This window comes from Stegodyphus dumicola, chromosome 12 (genome assembly GCF_044657685.1).
Source record: "Stegodyphus dumicola isolate Sdum_Otavi_A_Nest chromosome 12, ASM4465768v1".
In the NCBI taxonomy this organism is placed as follows: domain Eukaryota; kingdom Metazoa; phylum Arthropoda; class Arachnida; order Araneae; family Eresidae; genus Stegodyphus; species Stegodyphus dumicola.
In genome coordinates, this window is record NC_140779.1 from 11,981,912 (window position 1) to 12,000,564 (window position 18,653).

Below are 18,653 nucleotides of genomic sequence, written 5' to 3' on the forward strand. Positions count from 1 at the left end.
GTACGAAATATACTAAGAAGTTATACTATATAGGCATCTATAAATGGTGCACCTGTTTCAAAACATTAATTTTGAAATGTATATAATAAAAATTTATATACTGAAAGAATTTGAAATTCATTTAAATTTTCCTCACCCATTCCAAGTAGTCTATTTATCAAGGCAGAAGAAAAACACGCCATAGTAAAACATAAATTTATTAAAGCAACAAACTTATGCTTGGTATAGGTTTTAGTCTGTTTCGAGGGCAAACAGATACAGGCTCCTCTTCATTAGGAGCAATTGAATCTCCAACTGTGATTAGCTATCTAATCATAGTTGGAAATTTAATCATAATTTTAATTATGATTCTGCAAAAGTTATCCAGGAAGCCTCTTCAAATACAAAAAAAATCTAAATTATCCAAAAAGCCAATCGGTGACTGGATTTTCTTGAAGCTGCTCAAATCCATAAAGATTTAGCTTGTTTAGTTAATAACCTTAACTACAATCCAGTCTTTCCTAACGCTTTTAAAATTCTATTAACTTAATTTTTCAATTTTCGTTCCTATTTCTTTCGATAGATGCCGCTATGTTCTCGTTCGTTTTAGTCCTGTTGGGTACGGTAACAACCGCGCTTTCCTTTTGTTGCAGATTTTTTGGCTCCTGATGAAGAGTGACCTGCACCTATTTGCCCTTGAAACTGATAGAGTCTTGACTAAAATCTATGCCAAATGCGCCAAAATTGTTGCTTTGCTAATTTTATTTTCTGTTTATGTCACATTAATTAGACCAGTGGTGCGCAAACTAGGGGTCGCCAGAAGTTTTTTGGGGGTCGCCAAATTTTTATGAAATGCATTATGCCTAAAGATATAACAGAAACGTTTTTATGTTGCAAAAGTTTGGAAGAAAAAACAACTGAAGAAAAAATATTCGAAGTAATAAATGAATATTTTGAAACAAAGTCCCTTACCCGGGCAAACTGTGTTGCGGTTTGTACTGATGGTGCTGCAGCATTAACAGGTTCGAATAAAGGGCTCAGAGGCTTAATTCAGAAGGTGGCGCCTCATATGGTATTTAATCACTGTATGATTCATCGGCAAGCTCTTGTTGCAAAGATATGGATGAAGAGTTGCACAACATATTACAAGACACTGTTAGTTCAATTAACTACATTAAATGCAACAGCCACAACAGCCGTCTCTTTTCAATACTTTGAGATGGGCTCAACGTATGAGAGATTACTGTTACACACCGAAGTCAGATGGCTTTCATGTGGGAAAATACTACGACGGATATTTGATTTGAAAAATGAAGTGTACATGTTTTTAATCGAAAAGAAACATAGATTGGCAAGTTATTATATCAATGAGGTTTGGCTAGGAAAGCTGAGCTATTTAGTTGATATTTTCGAAAAACTTAACGACTTAAATTTGAGCTTCCAGGGTGAGAATTTAACTATCATAACTTCAGGCAGTAAAATTGAAGCTTTTAAGAATAAGCTTAGTCTCTGGCAAACTGAACTGAATAAAAACAACACCGACATGTTCCCTTGCTTTAACGATTTTATCAAGGAAAATAATATGCATATATTTACATTTAAAAACATCATTTCCATTCACATTGAAAAGTTAAAGGAAAATTTTTCGAGAAGATTCGAGGATTTTCCTGAAAACGATCTTGGTTGGATTCGGGATCCATTTTCCTTTGACATATGCAGTTCAACTCTTCAAATTAGTGAGAAAGAGCAATTGATAGATCTAATTAGTGATTATACTCTACGAAATCAATTTAAGACTCAGCCTTGCCAAATATTTTGGCTATCCGTGAAAAACCAATATCCCGTTTTATGCAAAACTGCCATCAGAGTGTTAATACAATTTGCATCAACGTATTTATGTGAACCTGAATTTAGCAAACTAGTTTCAATAAAAACTAAATACCGCTCGCGTTTAAACCCTGAAGATGATATGCGAATTGCAATTAACAACATACATCCAAACATCGATGAGATAATTAGAAACTTGCAGCCACATACGTCTCATTAAAGGGCAATTTACTGATTTTTGTGTTATACAAAAAGTATTTTCTTTAAATTATAAATAAAATTAATATGAGTCAGATATGATGATGTTTTTATTCGATGAAACGAAAGAAAAGCGCGAAATATACATCCTATTTGTGAACAGTTATCTCTAGGGGTCGGCAAAAATTTTCTCTCTACAAAAGGGGTCGCAGTCGAAAAAGGTTTGCGCACCACTGAATTAGACGACCCATATTTAGTTAGCTTTAGTTAGTTTATCCCGCCAAATCCGTTTCGGCCTTATGCGGTCATCATAGCATCATTGATACACTCACCTGAATATTACCAATATTTTGGCTGTGAAGATATGATTGAAAATGTATTTTTAACGCACCCCTAAAGAAAAAAGTAATTTGGCGTTAGATCATGAGACTTCGGAGAAAATGATAGAAAACGTATGGACTAAACTACTTGGACGTGTATTCTGTGGTCAACTGGGAACCTACACAAAATTAATAACGTGGGGAAAAACTTTTTAAATTATACAGTAGTGTATTATTAATTATGATGATTAAAAATGATTGAATAATGTTGCTTTTATTTTCCGGTTAAAGATTTTGTGCCTTTCGTAATTCTGGAAGCAATATTTGTACAATTATCAACAATTTAAAAGCTGTTTAATTGTGGCTAAGTTTAAATAACATATTTGTTTACATTTCAAACAGCAGAATTGTAGATTAGTTGCCAATCTAGAGTGACTAAGCTTCGCAACACAAAAATAACGCCTTCATTTATTATTGCGAATTAAATCATGCTTAATCCTTTCTGGAATTTTTTCGAGGAAATAAGTGTTTAAGATTTATTTCGTAATTTTTAATACGGATATTTTGAGTTTTTATGTATTTTTGCCTTCTCGCGAAGTGAGAACTGAATCGATTGAACGAGAAATATTCAATCGTCTGTGAAAAACTGTTTCCTTTTTATTTTATTTGCTTAATACATCGTTCTAGCTTTATTATAGTATTTGAATAGAACATGTGGCAACGATTAGATAATTCTATTCTTTAAATGATATAAATTTTGTGCATTATGAGTTATAATATGAACGAAATATATAAGTTAACGGTTATATAATTATTGGATTATATAACAGTTAACTTAGTTTCCGTTATATAATTATTATATAAGTTAACTGTTATATAATTATTAATACTGTTAAGTGAATCTAGCGCCCGAGTGTCGCTATGGTAAACAAATACTAGAGTGAATTTTAAAGAATGCATTTATTCTCTTGTTGTTTATGCGCTGTCGGCGAAGTAGATTTATTTCAATCCAATAAGTTTAAAATAAATTCAAGAAAATATGCGTATAATTTAATATTCCGTACAAGGAAGTCACGTGGTGTACACATCAGATTTTTCTTTTTTTTAGTCCAAAGGGAGCAATTTGCGCAGAACGCTTATTAATTTGGTTTTGGCATTTTGCGTTAATTCATTACAAGCGTTGTTTCAGTTTTTAAATTGCTACCACCAAATATTAGAATCCTGCTTTATATTTAAAGAAATTAAAGACTGAAGAATCTGCATTAGTGTATTTATGTTTCTTGCATTATGATAAAACAACGGTACCTAGACCCATCCAATTTTGAATGACGTAACACTCCTGTGAATATGGGCATGTGGAAGCCCAAATTTGAAATTTGGAATTTGTTTTATTATCGATTTCATATTTTGTAAGATTTTAATGAATTTTTGATTAACAAACTCAACGATTTCAAAGCCAGCAGTGGCAACGTTATACAGAATAAAACATTTTTATATCCAGCTCACGAAACTGTGTATGGAAAATTATAATTTTAAAATTACTTTGCAATATTACTCTTGAACTGAATCTTATGGTTTAAATGCGAAGAACATGATATTTAATAAATAAAGGTAACACAAAAATTGTTACAAAAATGTCCCTTTAATGTAATTTAAAATTTGAAATATTTCAGGCTTTTATTTATTTATTTATTTATTTCATTTACAAACACATACACGTTTTGAGAGCATTTGGGTTAACGCCACGTTTTGCTAAAAATACTTAAAAACAGCATATTTTAGAATTTCCGATAGACAGGCTTGCGCGCTGGAGATAAAAATGTTTTATTCTCTACAGTGTTGCCACTGCTCGCTTTGAAATTGTTGATTTTTTTAATAAAAATTCTTTAAATTCTTACAAAATATGAAATAGACAGTAAAATGAATTCCGAATTAGGGGCTTACAGGTGCCTATGTTCGAGTGGAGCACTATGTTATTCAAAACTTGATGACAACAGTGCGAAAAGGTGCGAGAAATATACATACAGTGCGAGAAAATATACATACATTTCATGTAGATTCTTCATTATTTAGTTTCTTTAAATACTTAAATACAGTGCGATAATACTTGGATGCAACAATCTGCAAAGTGATTCGGACATTTAAAGTGATAAGCCAAATTCGTCTAAATTATAGTAAATTTATAATTATTTTATTTGCATATTTGTAAAAATTAATTTTAAACTCTAAAACGTTATGATTTTAGTGGTAAAGAGTGTGTGTGTTACCAAACCAGAAGAAAGATTTTGAATAAACCATTAAAAATTAATTTATCATATTAATTTAATTAAATAGATTGAAAAGCCTTCAAACAATTTTAAATAAAATTTTCTAAAGTCTAGTAATCAATATATTTTCAAAATTCTAATCTATCATTCAATTCTTACGTTTTGCTCAACTTTCAAAGAAGTTTCAAACTTATCTTGATGATTTTACAATGCAAAATGTCTTTTACTATTTAAGAATGATGAGAGAATAGTTAAAAACAACAAGTATAGAAAATCGTTAATAACCGAAAAAGCGTGTATAATCATTGGTTCCGTGGTCTGTAAATTAAACTTCGCTTGCTCTAAACTCCCAAATTATTGATTAAGTGTTCCATTGATCCATATTTGATGATCTGATAGAATGAGTTTTGATTTTATGAGAGTTTTCAAGAAGGATCAAATTCACAATTTTTTATCTACCTTTGCTCTGGAAAACGTAATTTTCTAATTTTCATGTCGGAAAAACTGAATATAAAGAAAGGAAATTCAGTAAATATATTCTAATGAGAAGGACTGGCTAGTTACAAATAAAATTTTAAGAAATTTTGCTGTGTTCTTCCTTACACCGTGAAATAAATCAGTTCAAATAATTAAAAGCCTGAGGCGATGTTGTTGCATATAGTCCAGATGCATAAACATTCGAAACTTTTGCAATTCTTTCTTAGTTTACATCATTTTGTATGTTCTCCCTCCTTTCCGCCTGCCTCCGTGGTGCAAACGGAAACATACTCGACGCGCATTCGAGAGGTCCAGGGTTCGAGTCCCTGCGAAGGCACTGCACATTTTTGATGTCTTCAGCATATAAAAAAACCTAATGATACTACAGTGGCGCCTGATAAAAAAGATTATAGAGACATTACGTATTTTGGAAACAGGAAAGATGAAAATTGAGGAACGCCGTCGCCGGGAATCGAACCACGGACCTCAGGAATATGCGTCCAGCATGCAGACCACTACACCACGAAGGCACGCTAAGAAGGCGGAAGAAATACATTTCACCGTATTTAAATCGGATACTTTTTAACAAAACTGCAGCCTAGTCAATTATAAAAGAATCACCTTGTATTATTTTGTAGGGATATAGGTAGGAATGTAAAGTTTTCATTTATTTTTTTTTAAAGTTAAGTTCTTATTAACGTTAAAACTCAGGTTTAAAGTATTTGAAGTATAGGAAGGTGAGACAAATACACTTTGTAGGGTGGTAGACGATAATTCGTTACCGCCAGGATTTGTTGGTTGGGTATCTAAATCGCTAGTCGCCATTTAGCAAGTAAATTTTAAAAAATAAATAAAAAATTTAACCTCAATTCCTACTGAGGTCAACAAAGGAAAATTTAAAAAATACAAAAAAATTAATTAAAAATTAAAAACTTTTAATATGTGAATAAACTGTATTAACATCAAGTGTCATTAATTACATTAAAAAAATCTGATGTGTACACCACGACTTCCTTGTACAGAATATTAAATTATACGCATTTTTTCTTGCATTTCATTTACAATTATTGGATTGAATTAAATCTACTTTGTCGATAGCGCATAAACCACAATAGAATAAATGCACTCTTTAAAAAATTCACTATATATATTTACCATAGCGACAATCTGGGGCTAGGTTCAATTAAGAGCGTTATATTTCGTTCATATATTTAGTTCACTCAGAATGAACAAAATTTATATCATTTGAAGAATTATCTAATCGTTGCCACATGTTCTATTCAAATACTCTAATATATCTAGAACGATGTATAAAAGAAATTAAGCAAACAAAACAAAAAAGAAACAGTTTTTCACAGACGATTTAGTACTTCTCATTTCGCTACAAGGCAAAAATACATAAAAACTCAAAATATCTATATTAAAAATTACGAAGTAAATCTTAAACACTTATTTCCTCGAAAAAATTCCAGAAAGAATTAAGCATGATTTAATTAGCAATAATAAATGAAGGCGTAATCTTTGTTGTTGCGAAGCTTAGTCTCTCTCGATTGGCAACAAATCTACTATTCTGCTGCTTCAAATGTAAACAAATATGTCCACCATGTTAATTAAAAGTTAAGGCTTAACCGCACTTAAACAGCATTTAAATCGTTGATAATTGTACAAATGTTGCTTGCAGATTTACTAAAGGTATAAAAACCTTAACCGGAAGATAAGAACAGCATAATTCAATCATTTTTAAAGCAAAAATTGCACAATTTACAAACATATAAGAGTAAAGAAACTGAGATCACTGAGCTGGGTAACAGAGTGGATACATATATAAATATATTTATATACTTTCGGTGCGGCCGATTCAACCAAAATACGAGGTGCACATTTACATGTTATAGCAGTCCTATATACAAAATTTCAACGTTCTGAGACTACTCGTTTTTGAGTTATGCGAGATACGTACGCACATACGTTCGTACAGACGCCACTCAAAATTCTCTTCAGAATTCATTTTAAAGCAGCTTTATAATTTTTTGGAGAAAAAGAGTCTTTTATTCTGTCTTTACGCACAGATGTCACGCAAAAACCTCGTTATATTGCATTCGATATAGGTCAAAATGGATATTTTCGTTGAAATATGCTGCCTGATACTTTTCGGGATTACAATACTTCCTTTTTACTTCGTACAAGGAAGTAAAAATGTTTTTATTTGAAGTTCAGATTTTGAGCGTAATGTGCATTTGCCCCTCGCTCCTTATTTTAACTTCGCTAATATTTCTTTATGCTTGATCAGACAGCCTGGCTCAGTAAAAGTAGGCGGCCAGTGCAACTCTGATTAAAAATCTAGTTATAACCACGTGCAGTGCTGATAAGCACCACGTGTTTCTGTGATTCCTATTTTCTTCTTTCTATGTATTTCTTTCTCCTGATGAGGAGGGACCTTTAGCTGCCCTCGAAATCGATTGAGTGTTTCATTATACCTACGCTAAATATAAGGTTGTTTTTTACGATTTTGATTGTCACATTAGCGTGTTTCTCTTCTAGTCAAGTAAAAATGTATTTGAGCTTGAGTGGATGAATAAAAAGTATTTTATTAACGACTGAAAATTTGAACAAGATATAGGGAACGTGTGAGCTAATAGTAGGAATTTAAAAAGGGGTGTACATAAGGTATTTTCTTCCTCATTTCCTCGTGCCTTCGTGGCGTAAATGAAAGCATACTCGACGTGTATTTGAGAGGTCGAGGGTTCGTGTCCCGGCGAGGGCAATTGCGCATTTTTCACGTCTTCAGCTTAAAAAAAACTGAAGACTAAGACATTCTATCTAATATGTAAGTAACCATTCTCGATAAAAAAAACAGAGCCCGATAACTGTTTTTAACTTACTTTTTATGCGAGCATGTATTCATTAAAACGGTTTTTTGGTTTTTAGAGGAACTCATGAATTTTATTTAAACTGTACATCAGATTATAAAATATAATTAGAATTATAAGAAGAAATTAGGTTCATATTTCTGTGAAGCATCAGCATGAAATTTATATGCAGTAATGTTTGAAAGTAGGAATATAATATTCATAACAATATATTAACGAAAAATTAATCAAATATTTATATTAAAACTTTCATTAGATTTTTTAATAAAACCAACGCTGAGAGAAGCCGCGCAAGCCGAAATATAAATGTGCTTCATCAAATCAAAATCGTTCTTTAATCAAACTTATAAAATACGAGCATATAACAAAGATTTGTTCCTTTTTCTTTCGTATAATTTGCTGTCACCACTAGTATTTTACATTTGTATTTATATATAATTAATCTAACACGTAACACACATTTAAATCAAGATAATATTTTTAACTAAACAGTTCTAAAAAATAACGTTATATTCCTTTTTGCCTTGCTTTCACGAAACATCTGATAAATGACATCTAATATATAAAGATTCCGTCCATTTGCTGCCAATAACGTCGTAAAATAATTTTATGACGTTAAAATTTAATGAGGTCAATTTATGAAATAATTCCAGTCAAATTACTCACGGAAATCATTATTCATAAACGACGTTCTCTATCAGTATATTTCTAAGAACATAAATAAATATCTGAATTGAATACGATCGATAGTCATATTCTTTAAGGCGATTACAAAAGTTCTTGCCCGGAGGAAATTATCCGGAATTGTTCATAATCGTTTTAAGAAGATTTCATTGCATTTAAATAGGTTATTAAAACATTTAGTTGTGCAAAACTTTAATAAGTTAACCTGTGATTTTACTTGATAAATACTTAATCGAATTAGGATGAGTTTAAGTGATGAAATTCTCAAAAGAAGAAGAGAAAATTGGAATCTGAAAACTTGACTCTCGTATCTCAAAATGTCTAACATCTCAAAACATTTAAAGTTCCAAAACAAATTATTTCAAAAATATAAAATCTAAAAATACCACGATTAAAAAGAAATTGCACTGCTCACAATATGCCGAATCCAGCGGAATGCCTGAAAATACACTACCCTCCAAAAGTTAAGGAACAGCATGTTTTCTGTGTCGAATTTGAGAATGAAGCAGCATAGAAGCAAAACATTTACAGGGCATGTTCACTAAACAGTTCTTTAATGAATGCGACATAGAATAGTTCCGAAGTTGAACACAAACATGAATTACAACAAAATATTCCACTGTTGGCAGAGAAATAAAGTTCCAAGACTGGAGTATATCACAGTTTTTTTAGGAAAAATGGGGTAGTAACATTACAAAAATGAGTTATATTAAGGAATGTGCCCTCACCTAGCTGCAATACGAGGGTATTTCGAAAAGTAAAGATACAATGGCTCGCATTCCTTAAAAAAAATTATTTGGAAAACGTCAGTTACATCTTATTAACTGGATTATTTAATATTTTTCGACATAATCCACCCATTATCCAAACATTTGTTAAGTCAGTGCACAAGCTTTTGCATCCCACAGTCATAGAAGGTTGCCGCCTGTTGGAACCTAGCGCGCACACAATTTCCTGTACCCTAACTTGACAGTCAGAACTTCATAAAGAGTTGTCATTGACACTTTCGGTATAATCTGTAGCAATTCTTTCAATTTGAGACGTCTATTCACACGAATTGCTTCCTCTGTTCTCTGAAGAAGGGCATCAGAGATCACAGATGGCCGACCTGTTCTTTGTTCGTCATGAACATCGGTCCTACCTTCAGAGAAATGACGACACCATTTCGTTACATTTTGTCGATTTATAATGTTCCCATAAACAGAAACAATTTCTTTGTGAATATCCGCTGGTCGCTGACCTTTTGCATCAAGAAAACGTATGACGGAGCGCACTTCGCATTTGGCGGGATTCTGAATCGTCGCAGCCATTTTAAACACGACCCACTCCAACCAGACTCAACGTTGAAATGCCGAACGACCGCGAGGAGAAAGCTACCGGTTTAAGGTTAACATTTGTGTTGCCAACTTGCTCACCAAAACTTTTCTTTTCCTCTGGCGTACGGTGTATCTTTACTTTTCGAAATGCCCTCGTACATTGGCGGCAGCGACGTTCCGTGCTGTCTATTACGTTGTCGGTCAGTGAAATCGGAAGCAACGACCAGACATGGAGTAATCCTTGTTCAAGCTCATCTAACGACCTCGGAGGAGCACTTAAAGCAACAATCTATCTCCCAAGGTAGTCCCAAAGATGGTCTATCGAATTCAGATCTGAAGATTGAGCTGATCATTCCGTTCGCTCCATTCTGTGACCTTCAATATATTTTTCAGCGGCATATGAGAGAACATATTGATCAAGGATCTCATCTCAATATCTCACACCGGTCAATGTTCCTCTATGGAACACATGCAGATCAGTGTGACAGCGCAAAGTATGACGCAGGTCAAAGTACAAAGTGTGATGCAGAGCGCAAAGTGTGACGCAAATCAGTGAGAAAGATATCCCAGATCAAACCACTTTGCACTTTGACCTGCGTCATACTTTGCGCTGTTACCCTGATCTGCATGTGTTCCATAGAAGAACTTTGACCGGTGTGAGATATTGAGATGATTACTTGATCAATATGTTCTCTCATATGCCGCTGAAAAATATATTGAAGGTCACAGAATGCAGCGAACGGAATGGTCAGCTCAATCTTCAGATCTGAATTCGATAGACCATCTTAGGGACTACCTTGGGAGATAGACTGCTGCTTTATGTCCATCTCCGAGATCTTTAGTACTCCGTGTCCACCACCTCTATAATTGTGTCTTTCCACAATGTGGGATTAGTTGTATCTGGTGCGTGGTTCCCTCTAGATACGCTGATGACCAGATCCGCTGACACTCTCCAGTGCGAACCTAGACTCGTCTGTGACGAGAACAGACACGCATTGTTAACCAGTCCAGGAGACGTGTTTTCTTGCTCGGCACCTTTATGTCCTCAGGTCTATGGGACACAAACAACTGGTCGTCTTGCATGCAGACTTGTAATGTGCAGGTATTTATGCACTGTAGTAGCTGAGATTCTTGTTCCTGTTGCCACTAAATGATCTGCCATCAGCTTAGTACAGTAATATTGCTCGTTCCTCTTTCCGAAGAGCTAAATAACTGTCTCTCGCAGGTGTTGTATCTCTTGGTCTGCCTGGAACATGTCATCTAGACACAGAATCTTCGAAATTAAACTGATTCCATAGTCGGCGAACTACACTTTGAGAGACACTGAGACATCTAGTAGCATCAGCTTGTGACATCCCCATTTCCATCCATTCGATCGCCTTGACAAATCGGGTAAACGACTTCTGGATATTGTGAACGAAATTGCTAATAAGAATTGAAGATCAACATGCGGGAACAAAAGTTTTTGCATTTTTTCCTCCAATTTCTATATAAGTATTTATTTCTATGAAATAAATGTGGTAGCTATTTTTTTTGCATATATTTTACTAAGCTTTATTGCTGTCATGCATATAGACTGTGGATTTAAATGTTACTGACATTTTCGTAATGGTGAGCTTTGAAAAACATCCTCTTCCTTAATTTTTGGAAGGCGACACATTTTGAGCTGAACGCTGTAAAATACACCTACTAGTTCAAAATTAGTCCTCCTGAAAATTAATATGTAAGTAAAGAGCTTTTTAACTCTTTCGCATCGAGAGAGGGCAAAATCTCAATCCCCCAAACATCGAAAACGCCCGTATCTAAGAATTTCTCTTGGAATGCTTTTCCTTCCCCCATGACAAGTTGAATACTACAGCGCTAACAATAGCCTTACTTAAGTAAAGCGAGAACTTCTTTCTTCGACGCTTTGACACTCTGTGAAGTTCCCCCTTGGGACGGGATTGCAACTTTGGGCAACAAAAGCTAAACACTGACAGTAAACAAAGGAAAGGAAGGAACAAAGGAAACAAGGAAGCTACTTTTAGTAGCTTCAAAAGAATGATTGACATGTGATTTAACAACACCTGAAAGCAATGAGTAATGCAGTAACGTGATGGGGGAAAGCACTGGATAGGAAATTATTCAGGGGTTTCGGGCGTCCAGCTGATGTCTGAATGCTCGGGCGTTTAGGGCGACTTCGATGCGAAAGAGTTAAAATGAACTATTTAAAGTTAGATGGGAAAAAATAAATCTTCAGCTGATATTATTTCATCGTAAAGAGTTAGTTGTTTGCTTACTCAATTGGGAAAATATTTAATTACTCAGAAGGAAGATTTGAATTGTTTCACGGGATCGCTTTCGCATAAGGTAAACAACAAAATTTTTCCTTCAAATAGCAATCTTCTGTATTCTATCAGAACACCAACTCCATCACCGGAAAATAACAAACACCTCGATGCGATTTCCTTCAAAGTGTTTAAAAATCAAGCGATGTAGGTATCGTTCAAATTATACAATTTTGATTTATAAAGCAATCATTCAAATATCCTTTTCATTTTTGTATAAATGCATGAAATTCTTTTTCCCTTTACAGTAGGCTTGAAACCAAAATTCTTTCTCTTTGCAGAGAGGACGCCCGCCGAGGCAACATTTCGCGGCTCCGAATATCTTGGCTATGACCTTCAGTCCCTCCATTCTGAACCCATCCTCAGTTCCAGCGACCAAATTTCTCTCTTTTTCAAGTCCCGACAACCGAGTGGACTCCTGCTGTACATGGGCAAAGGAGAAGACCACCTTCTGCTCGCCCTGAGAGACGGCGGAATTCTTCTCGTCATTCACTTGGGTTCCAGCTCTGTGGAGAAATCTCTAAAGCCAGCCAAAGTGCGCTTCGACGATAACCAGTGGCATAAGGTGCTCGTTCATCGCAAAGTGAGAGAGGTAAGTCCATTCTGTTGCTATGCTACCATGACATTGAGATTATGGTAAGAATAACTCCAAAAGGTAAAGTATATATTCTGCAGTATATAGTGTAAATTATGCTTCGTGTAAATTATGTTTCTTGTAAATTATGTTTCGTGTAAATTATGTTTCGTGTAAATTATGTTTCGTGTAAATTATGTTTCGTGTAAACTATGTTTCGTGTAAACTATGTTTCGTGCAAATTATGTTTCGTGTAAATTATGTTTCGTGTAAATGCCTCGTTTTGCTCAAAATGCGATGACGATAGTATCTGCTGCTCTGTAATTACGCTGTCCAACCGACTTAATGGTTAGCTTCGCTGACTTCCGTACCAAAGGGCCCGGGGTCGAATTCCGAAGAAGGCATGGATGTTTTTAAATGTATAGTGTCGGTGCGGCATTTTGATTTATAAAGCAATCATTCAAATATCCTTTGGCGGCATGGTGGCACTCTAAACATGCGGCGAGCAAAAAGTCCTCTCGTTTGGTTTGGTGAAAGAGGAGAAGGGTGGAAAACCCTCGCACCCGCCCCTCAGTTTCTCTCCGTCAAAATCGGGGCTGGAATTTGTCTAAGTCGCACTGTCACCTGTAAGGTGCTCAAGGCTGTTGCCAACGACAGGGGTAATCTTGTGCTCCTTGCCACGAGGAATTTCGAGGACTTAGGTTGATGTTACTGTCAGACGAGTGAGCATAAGTAACTACAACAACTCTGTAATTACGGATACAGTTGACTATCTTTTTAATATCCAATCTCATGAGACGTTATTGGACTAGTTTCCTTTAGAAAATCTTCTACGAAGGCTTTCCTATCTTTTCCAGATAGCTTTCATGTGATTTGCCTTCATCAAGTGACTATCAACTAAGCTTATCACAAAGTATTTCATGAGTAACAACTATCGCTGAATTATAGCTTGATAAGTCCAAAATAAAATTTTGTGTAATATTGACAGTATTTCGCAATTATATTGTCTTCATGAGATTTGAAATTATTATCGTTGGCATTTTCATAGTATTCTGTTCGTGCTTTTGTGTGAGCAAAGAATAATTTAATAAATTAAGATTTCTTGCTTTGAAAGACATTTTAAATTAGCATTTTTCATAAACACTGTAGAGTCATTAGGTTATTTTAAAGCAGCAGACATGAAAAATAAGCAATTCCCCCCCCCCCGCCGGGGCTCGAACTTGGACCTCTCGAATACGCGCCGAGTGTGCTACCGTTACACCACGAAGGCGTACTGAAAAGAGGGGAAAAATACTTTATAACATATTGCTGTACTGTGTTGTCTCTGTCTTTTCTTTTGGCATTAAACAATATGTTTTTATGATTTGTTACATTTCAAATGTATTTTGATAAACAATTAAGCCTTAAAAGTCTGTATCTTGTCTGAAATATAATTAAAGATCTCAATGATATTTAAACAAATGGCTTTTTCAACCACTACATAGGTGTGTTTCGAAAATGATGAACATAATTTTGTTGAAATACTCGTGAAACGCTAAGTAAATTCCACTATACATTACTTAATTGCGGAGTTTATATTATCCGTATACCTGCTTGTTTAAAGAAGTAGAAGTTAACAAAACCAAATGGCGGAAATTAAATACTGTAAACCTGAGTTATAGTGTTAATAAGAACTTAACTATAGAAAAAAAAATAAATGAAGGCTTTAGATTCCTACCTATATCCCTACAAAATAATACAAGGTGATTCTTTTAGAAACTGACCTATTTCATTCGGCTGTAGTTTTTTGTTAAAAAGTATCCTACTTAAACACGGTTTGCGGCAAAAAGATTCAAGAATGGAGGAAAATTTAGTGGTCCGTCTGGTTTTTCGATATACAACACCGAAAAAATAACAAATAACGGAAACCGCGAAATTCCATACAAGAGGGCCATGGTCAGTTTCTTCTTATGGGGTTTCTGAAGGGTCGTGTCAATCGCGATAAACCATGGGCACTGGACGAATTAAAGGCCAACATTTCTATGGAAATTTCAAACATCACTACCGACACATTGCGGAGAGTTATGACTAAGCCAGGAGGGTGGTCATTTTCAACACCTACTTTAGGGTAACTAGTTTTACGCGGATTACACGCTCCATCTCCGGCACCGCAGGGCCAGTCCACCCTTAGAGCAGGTCTAGAGGCTAAACATCCTTCCCTGCACCCTGGAGTGAATTGCCACCAGCCGCCATACGGCGATGCTGCTCGTCTATTTGTTACTTGCCAGTCGCAGAGGGACATTACTCAAACTTCAACAGAAAAATCTAAAAATCGTCAAAGAGCTCAAGTATTTAGGCTTAATGTGGGACAAAGGCCTTACATGGATTCCACATCTACAGCAACTCAAAATTAAGACACAAGCCATTGCACGCAAGGCCCGTCAATTTCAAGGTATAAATTGGGGACGAAACCCATATATTAACAAGATTTTATACACGACTGTGATTGAACCCATAGTCCTGTACGCTGCCGCAATATGGGCGACGCCGATGCAAATCCGGAAACTTAAACAACTACAGACCATCCAAAGACCTTTTGCACTAATGATGTGCAAAGGTTATCGCACGACAGCCACCTCCGCGGCCATCATCCTTGCAAGCATACCACACTATATCTTAGACCGAGCAAGAAGCAACAATAACCAGAGTCCTGCAAATGCGCAAAGACACCACCTTCCACGATACAACCCACAGTCCGACCTTATATGAAAACCCTCGCCCCACCCAAGGCCCACACCCAGGCATTGAAGGTAGAAACTTCTGCATCACCATAGACAACACTGGCACTTCTAGTACTCCCAACGCTACGTACGGTCTACTACACCGATGGATCCAAGATTGAAGACGGAGTTGGATGCGCCTACATTTGCTACCACCAAAATGATGAACATACCAGTTGGAAGGCAGTACTGCGGCACTTCAATAGTGTATTCCAGGCAGAAGCCTCGGCCATCCTCAACGCCACCAACTACATAATAAATAACGGCTACCACCAAGCATGCATCTGTACAGACAGCCAATCTTCACTCCTGGCAGTTCAAAACTTAAGCCACACCTCCCCAATTATCTCCGAAATCCAAAAGCTACTCTCTGTAAACCACCAGCAACGCATTCACCTCACCTGGATCAAGGCGCATTGCTGGTCTAGATGGAAACGAGGCCGCAGACACCCTAGCCAAAGAAGCCGCCATCAGTTCTGAAGTTCAGCAAATACGCATTCGTGCACCACCATCGCATCTAAAGAAGCTTCTCAAAGAAGACCTACTCAAAAAATGGTAAGAGGAATGGAACGCGTGTGACACCGGACGGAATGCAACGCGTGTTACAATGTTAATGTTGTTGAATGGAACGCATGTTACAATCTCCTACCAAAAGTCTCTCTATCACACCTCATAGCTATACCCCAACTCACCCGGTTCATAACGGGACATGGCCTTTATCCAGCGTATTATTATAGGCACAACATCTGCACTACAGATGCTTGCGTGTGCGGCCAACTTGGATCACCAGAACAATATATCTACTCTTGCCCACTCACAGCAGACAACCACATTAAGCATCCCACTCCTCCTACAGACGCCTTTCAACGGTTCATTATTTAAAACAAACTTGCACTCAATAAAATCTGTAAGGTCATTGACCAGCTCGCAGCTATGGACTAAGATATATGCGACGCTGCATAATCCCACAACGTCCGCCACTAACAGAAGTCAACATGCACATCACCCTGTACTGCTAACATGTCACCGCGCTCGGCGTGCTCATACACTCAGCAACCTATTAGCTCCACAAATATATATTCGCCAGGATCTCTCCGTGTCCCCCATATCAATGTCCAGCAATCGCATGTTAATCCCATATTATTTGGCCCCTCGTCTGTAAACACATCTCACAATGTACAATATATGTATCTGACATGTGGTATATGTGTATTATTATTTTTAAGTGTGTTTTATTTGTCATAAGTCTTCAGTGTTACTCAAGTGCATAACTCTCCCACCTTTTTTTCCCCTCTGTATGTGTGTGTTTTTGTGTTTTCATACATTTAATACTTAGCTCTGAGCCCCTCATCTGTAAATTCGTCCCACAAGTCTCATACCTGTAATTATGTTATTAGTCAAGCAATGTGAATAAGTCGCCCCTGTTTGGCCATGTAAACTCCTGCGCTCTTAATAAGCTCCCGGTGTGGTCTCTTGAGGCCCCAGGGAGTTGTTGGCGAGGGACACATGCCTGTTTATCTCTGGTAGCCACCAGGCGTCCCCGTCTTCCGTCACCTACCTACCCCCCGAGCTACTAGAGCCAACTGCTCCAGAACCCACCAGACCCACGGGCTGGCTAATAAGTGACCTTTCCGGGGCCTCCAGATAGGCTCGTAATTTGTATACCCTCGTACCCGAGACTGCATAGGTACAGATCCTAGACAGCAACTTCGCAGAATTCTCTACGTCGACCCCTGGAGAGATACTTTAGGGTAAGTAATTATAAACCTTTATAACCTTTGAACACCTCTACTAGACACGTTTGATATGCCACATGGCAATTAAGAGTTTTTAACAACGTTTTATGGGCACAACGCGTCGTTATTTCTTATTTTTTTCTTTTTTTCGGCATTGTATATAAAAAACGCGAGACGGACCACTAAATGTTTCTCCTTCCCGAATCTTTTGCCGCAAACTGCATTAAAATCGGATACTTTTTAATAAAACTACAGCCCAAAGAAGTAGGTCAGTTCTAAAAGAATCCCCCTGTATAACTGACGAACAAATGTATTATACCTGCTCATATTACAAACTAGATGTTTTTGTAAAGTATATGGAAAGAAGTTTCGAACAGAAAGATCCGAGCAAATACTAAATGCTACTTTCCCTCTAAGCGGCAAGGCCGTATATATAAGGCCTAGAATATTTATTGTGATATCTGTAAGAACGTATATACACGTGCATATTAAAATATGTTAACGAAATTCAGGAAATATATATAACGAAAACAAATCCAGGTATGAAATACCAGTAGAGTTTTTACATTAAAATCAAAAAAATAATTTGTTTTCATAGTAGTTTTTGGAAATTTGTGCTTTCTTAGCGAAACCCCTGGCCGCCCAGAGGGTTAAATAGAGAAGGTAAATGTGTATGAATAGAATTACAATTCGCACATAAAAGAGAAACGAAATACCTTCACAAATTAACCCACTTATTGTGTCAAACCTTGAAACAATTACTCCGCGGCAACTCTTTTATGCGTTGAAATTAACCATCTTAATTACCTTTTATACAGAAGAATGAAGAAAAATTACTTCCCTAAGGACCGATTCAGATTTGTCTAGCAACATCTAGCGACACCCAGACCACTTAAAACTGCCGGAAAAAATGCGATAAAAAGTATCAACATAGCTTAACAAATCACGTTCTCACTCTCAGGAAATCAAGTAAATTATAAACAATATTATTTTATATTATTTTCAGGAAAGTTTTATTCAAATGATAAAGTAACTGCAATAATCTGTTATATTGGAGCTACCCCTAGAAAAATTAAACCCAATTTTGACTTAAGGAAAACAAAAGAAAGATATAAGTTTTTAAGCTTTACGATAAACGAAGAAAAAAGACATTTCATAAAAGTAAGATAAGCCTAATTACGCCTCTCCTCAAAGTATTAAGTTATCTAAGAATTATTCTGAGTTGGATTAAAAAAAAAAACATTCTCCCGTATTCTGCATTTAATTAGCTTTGCATAATAGATACTCGTAATAAACTTTTAGGCATATTTTTTCTAAAA

At 36.0% G+C, this 18,653-nt stretch overlaps 1 protein-coding gene and 1 long non-coding RNA gene across 3 annotated transcripts in view; one reads left to right on the top strand and one right to left on the bottom strand.

Moving 5' to 3' along the window:
• The window catches only part of LOC118196922 (neurexin 1-like), an 894,564-nt gene that overhangs the window by 588,085 nt on the left and 287,826 nt on the right, over window positions 1–18,653 (top strand). For both annotated transcript variants that reach the window (XM_085827476.1, XM_085827475.1), the window contains exon 4: window positions 12,547–12,857. In XM_085827476.1, the coding sequence (XP_085683602.1) occupies window positions 12,547–12,857 (311 nt within the window). The remainder of the gene's footprint in view (window positions 1–12,546; window positions 12,858–18,653) is intronic.
• The window catches only part of LOC146993499 (uncharacterized), a 343,790-nt gene that overhangs the window by 246,005 nt on the left and 79,132 nt on the right, over window positions 1–18,653 (bottom strand). The gene's annotated exons all lie outside the window — the stretch shown is intronic.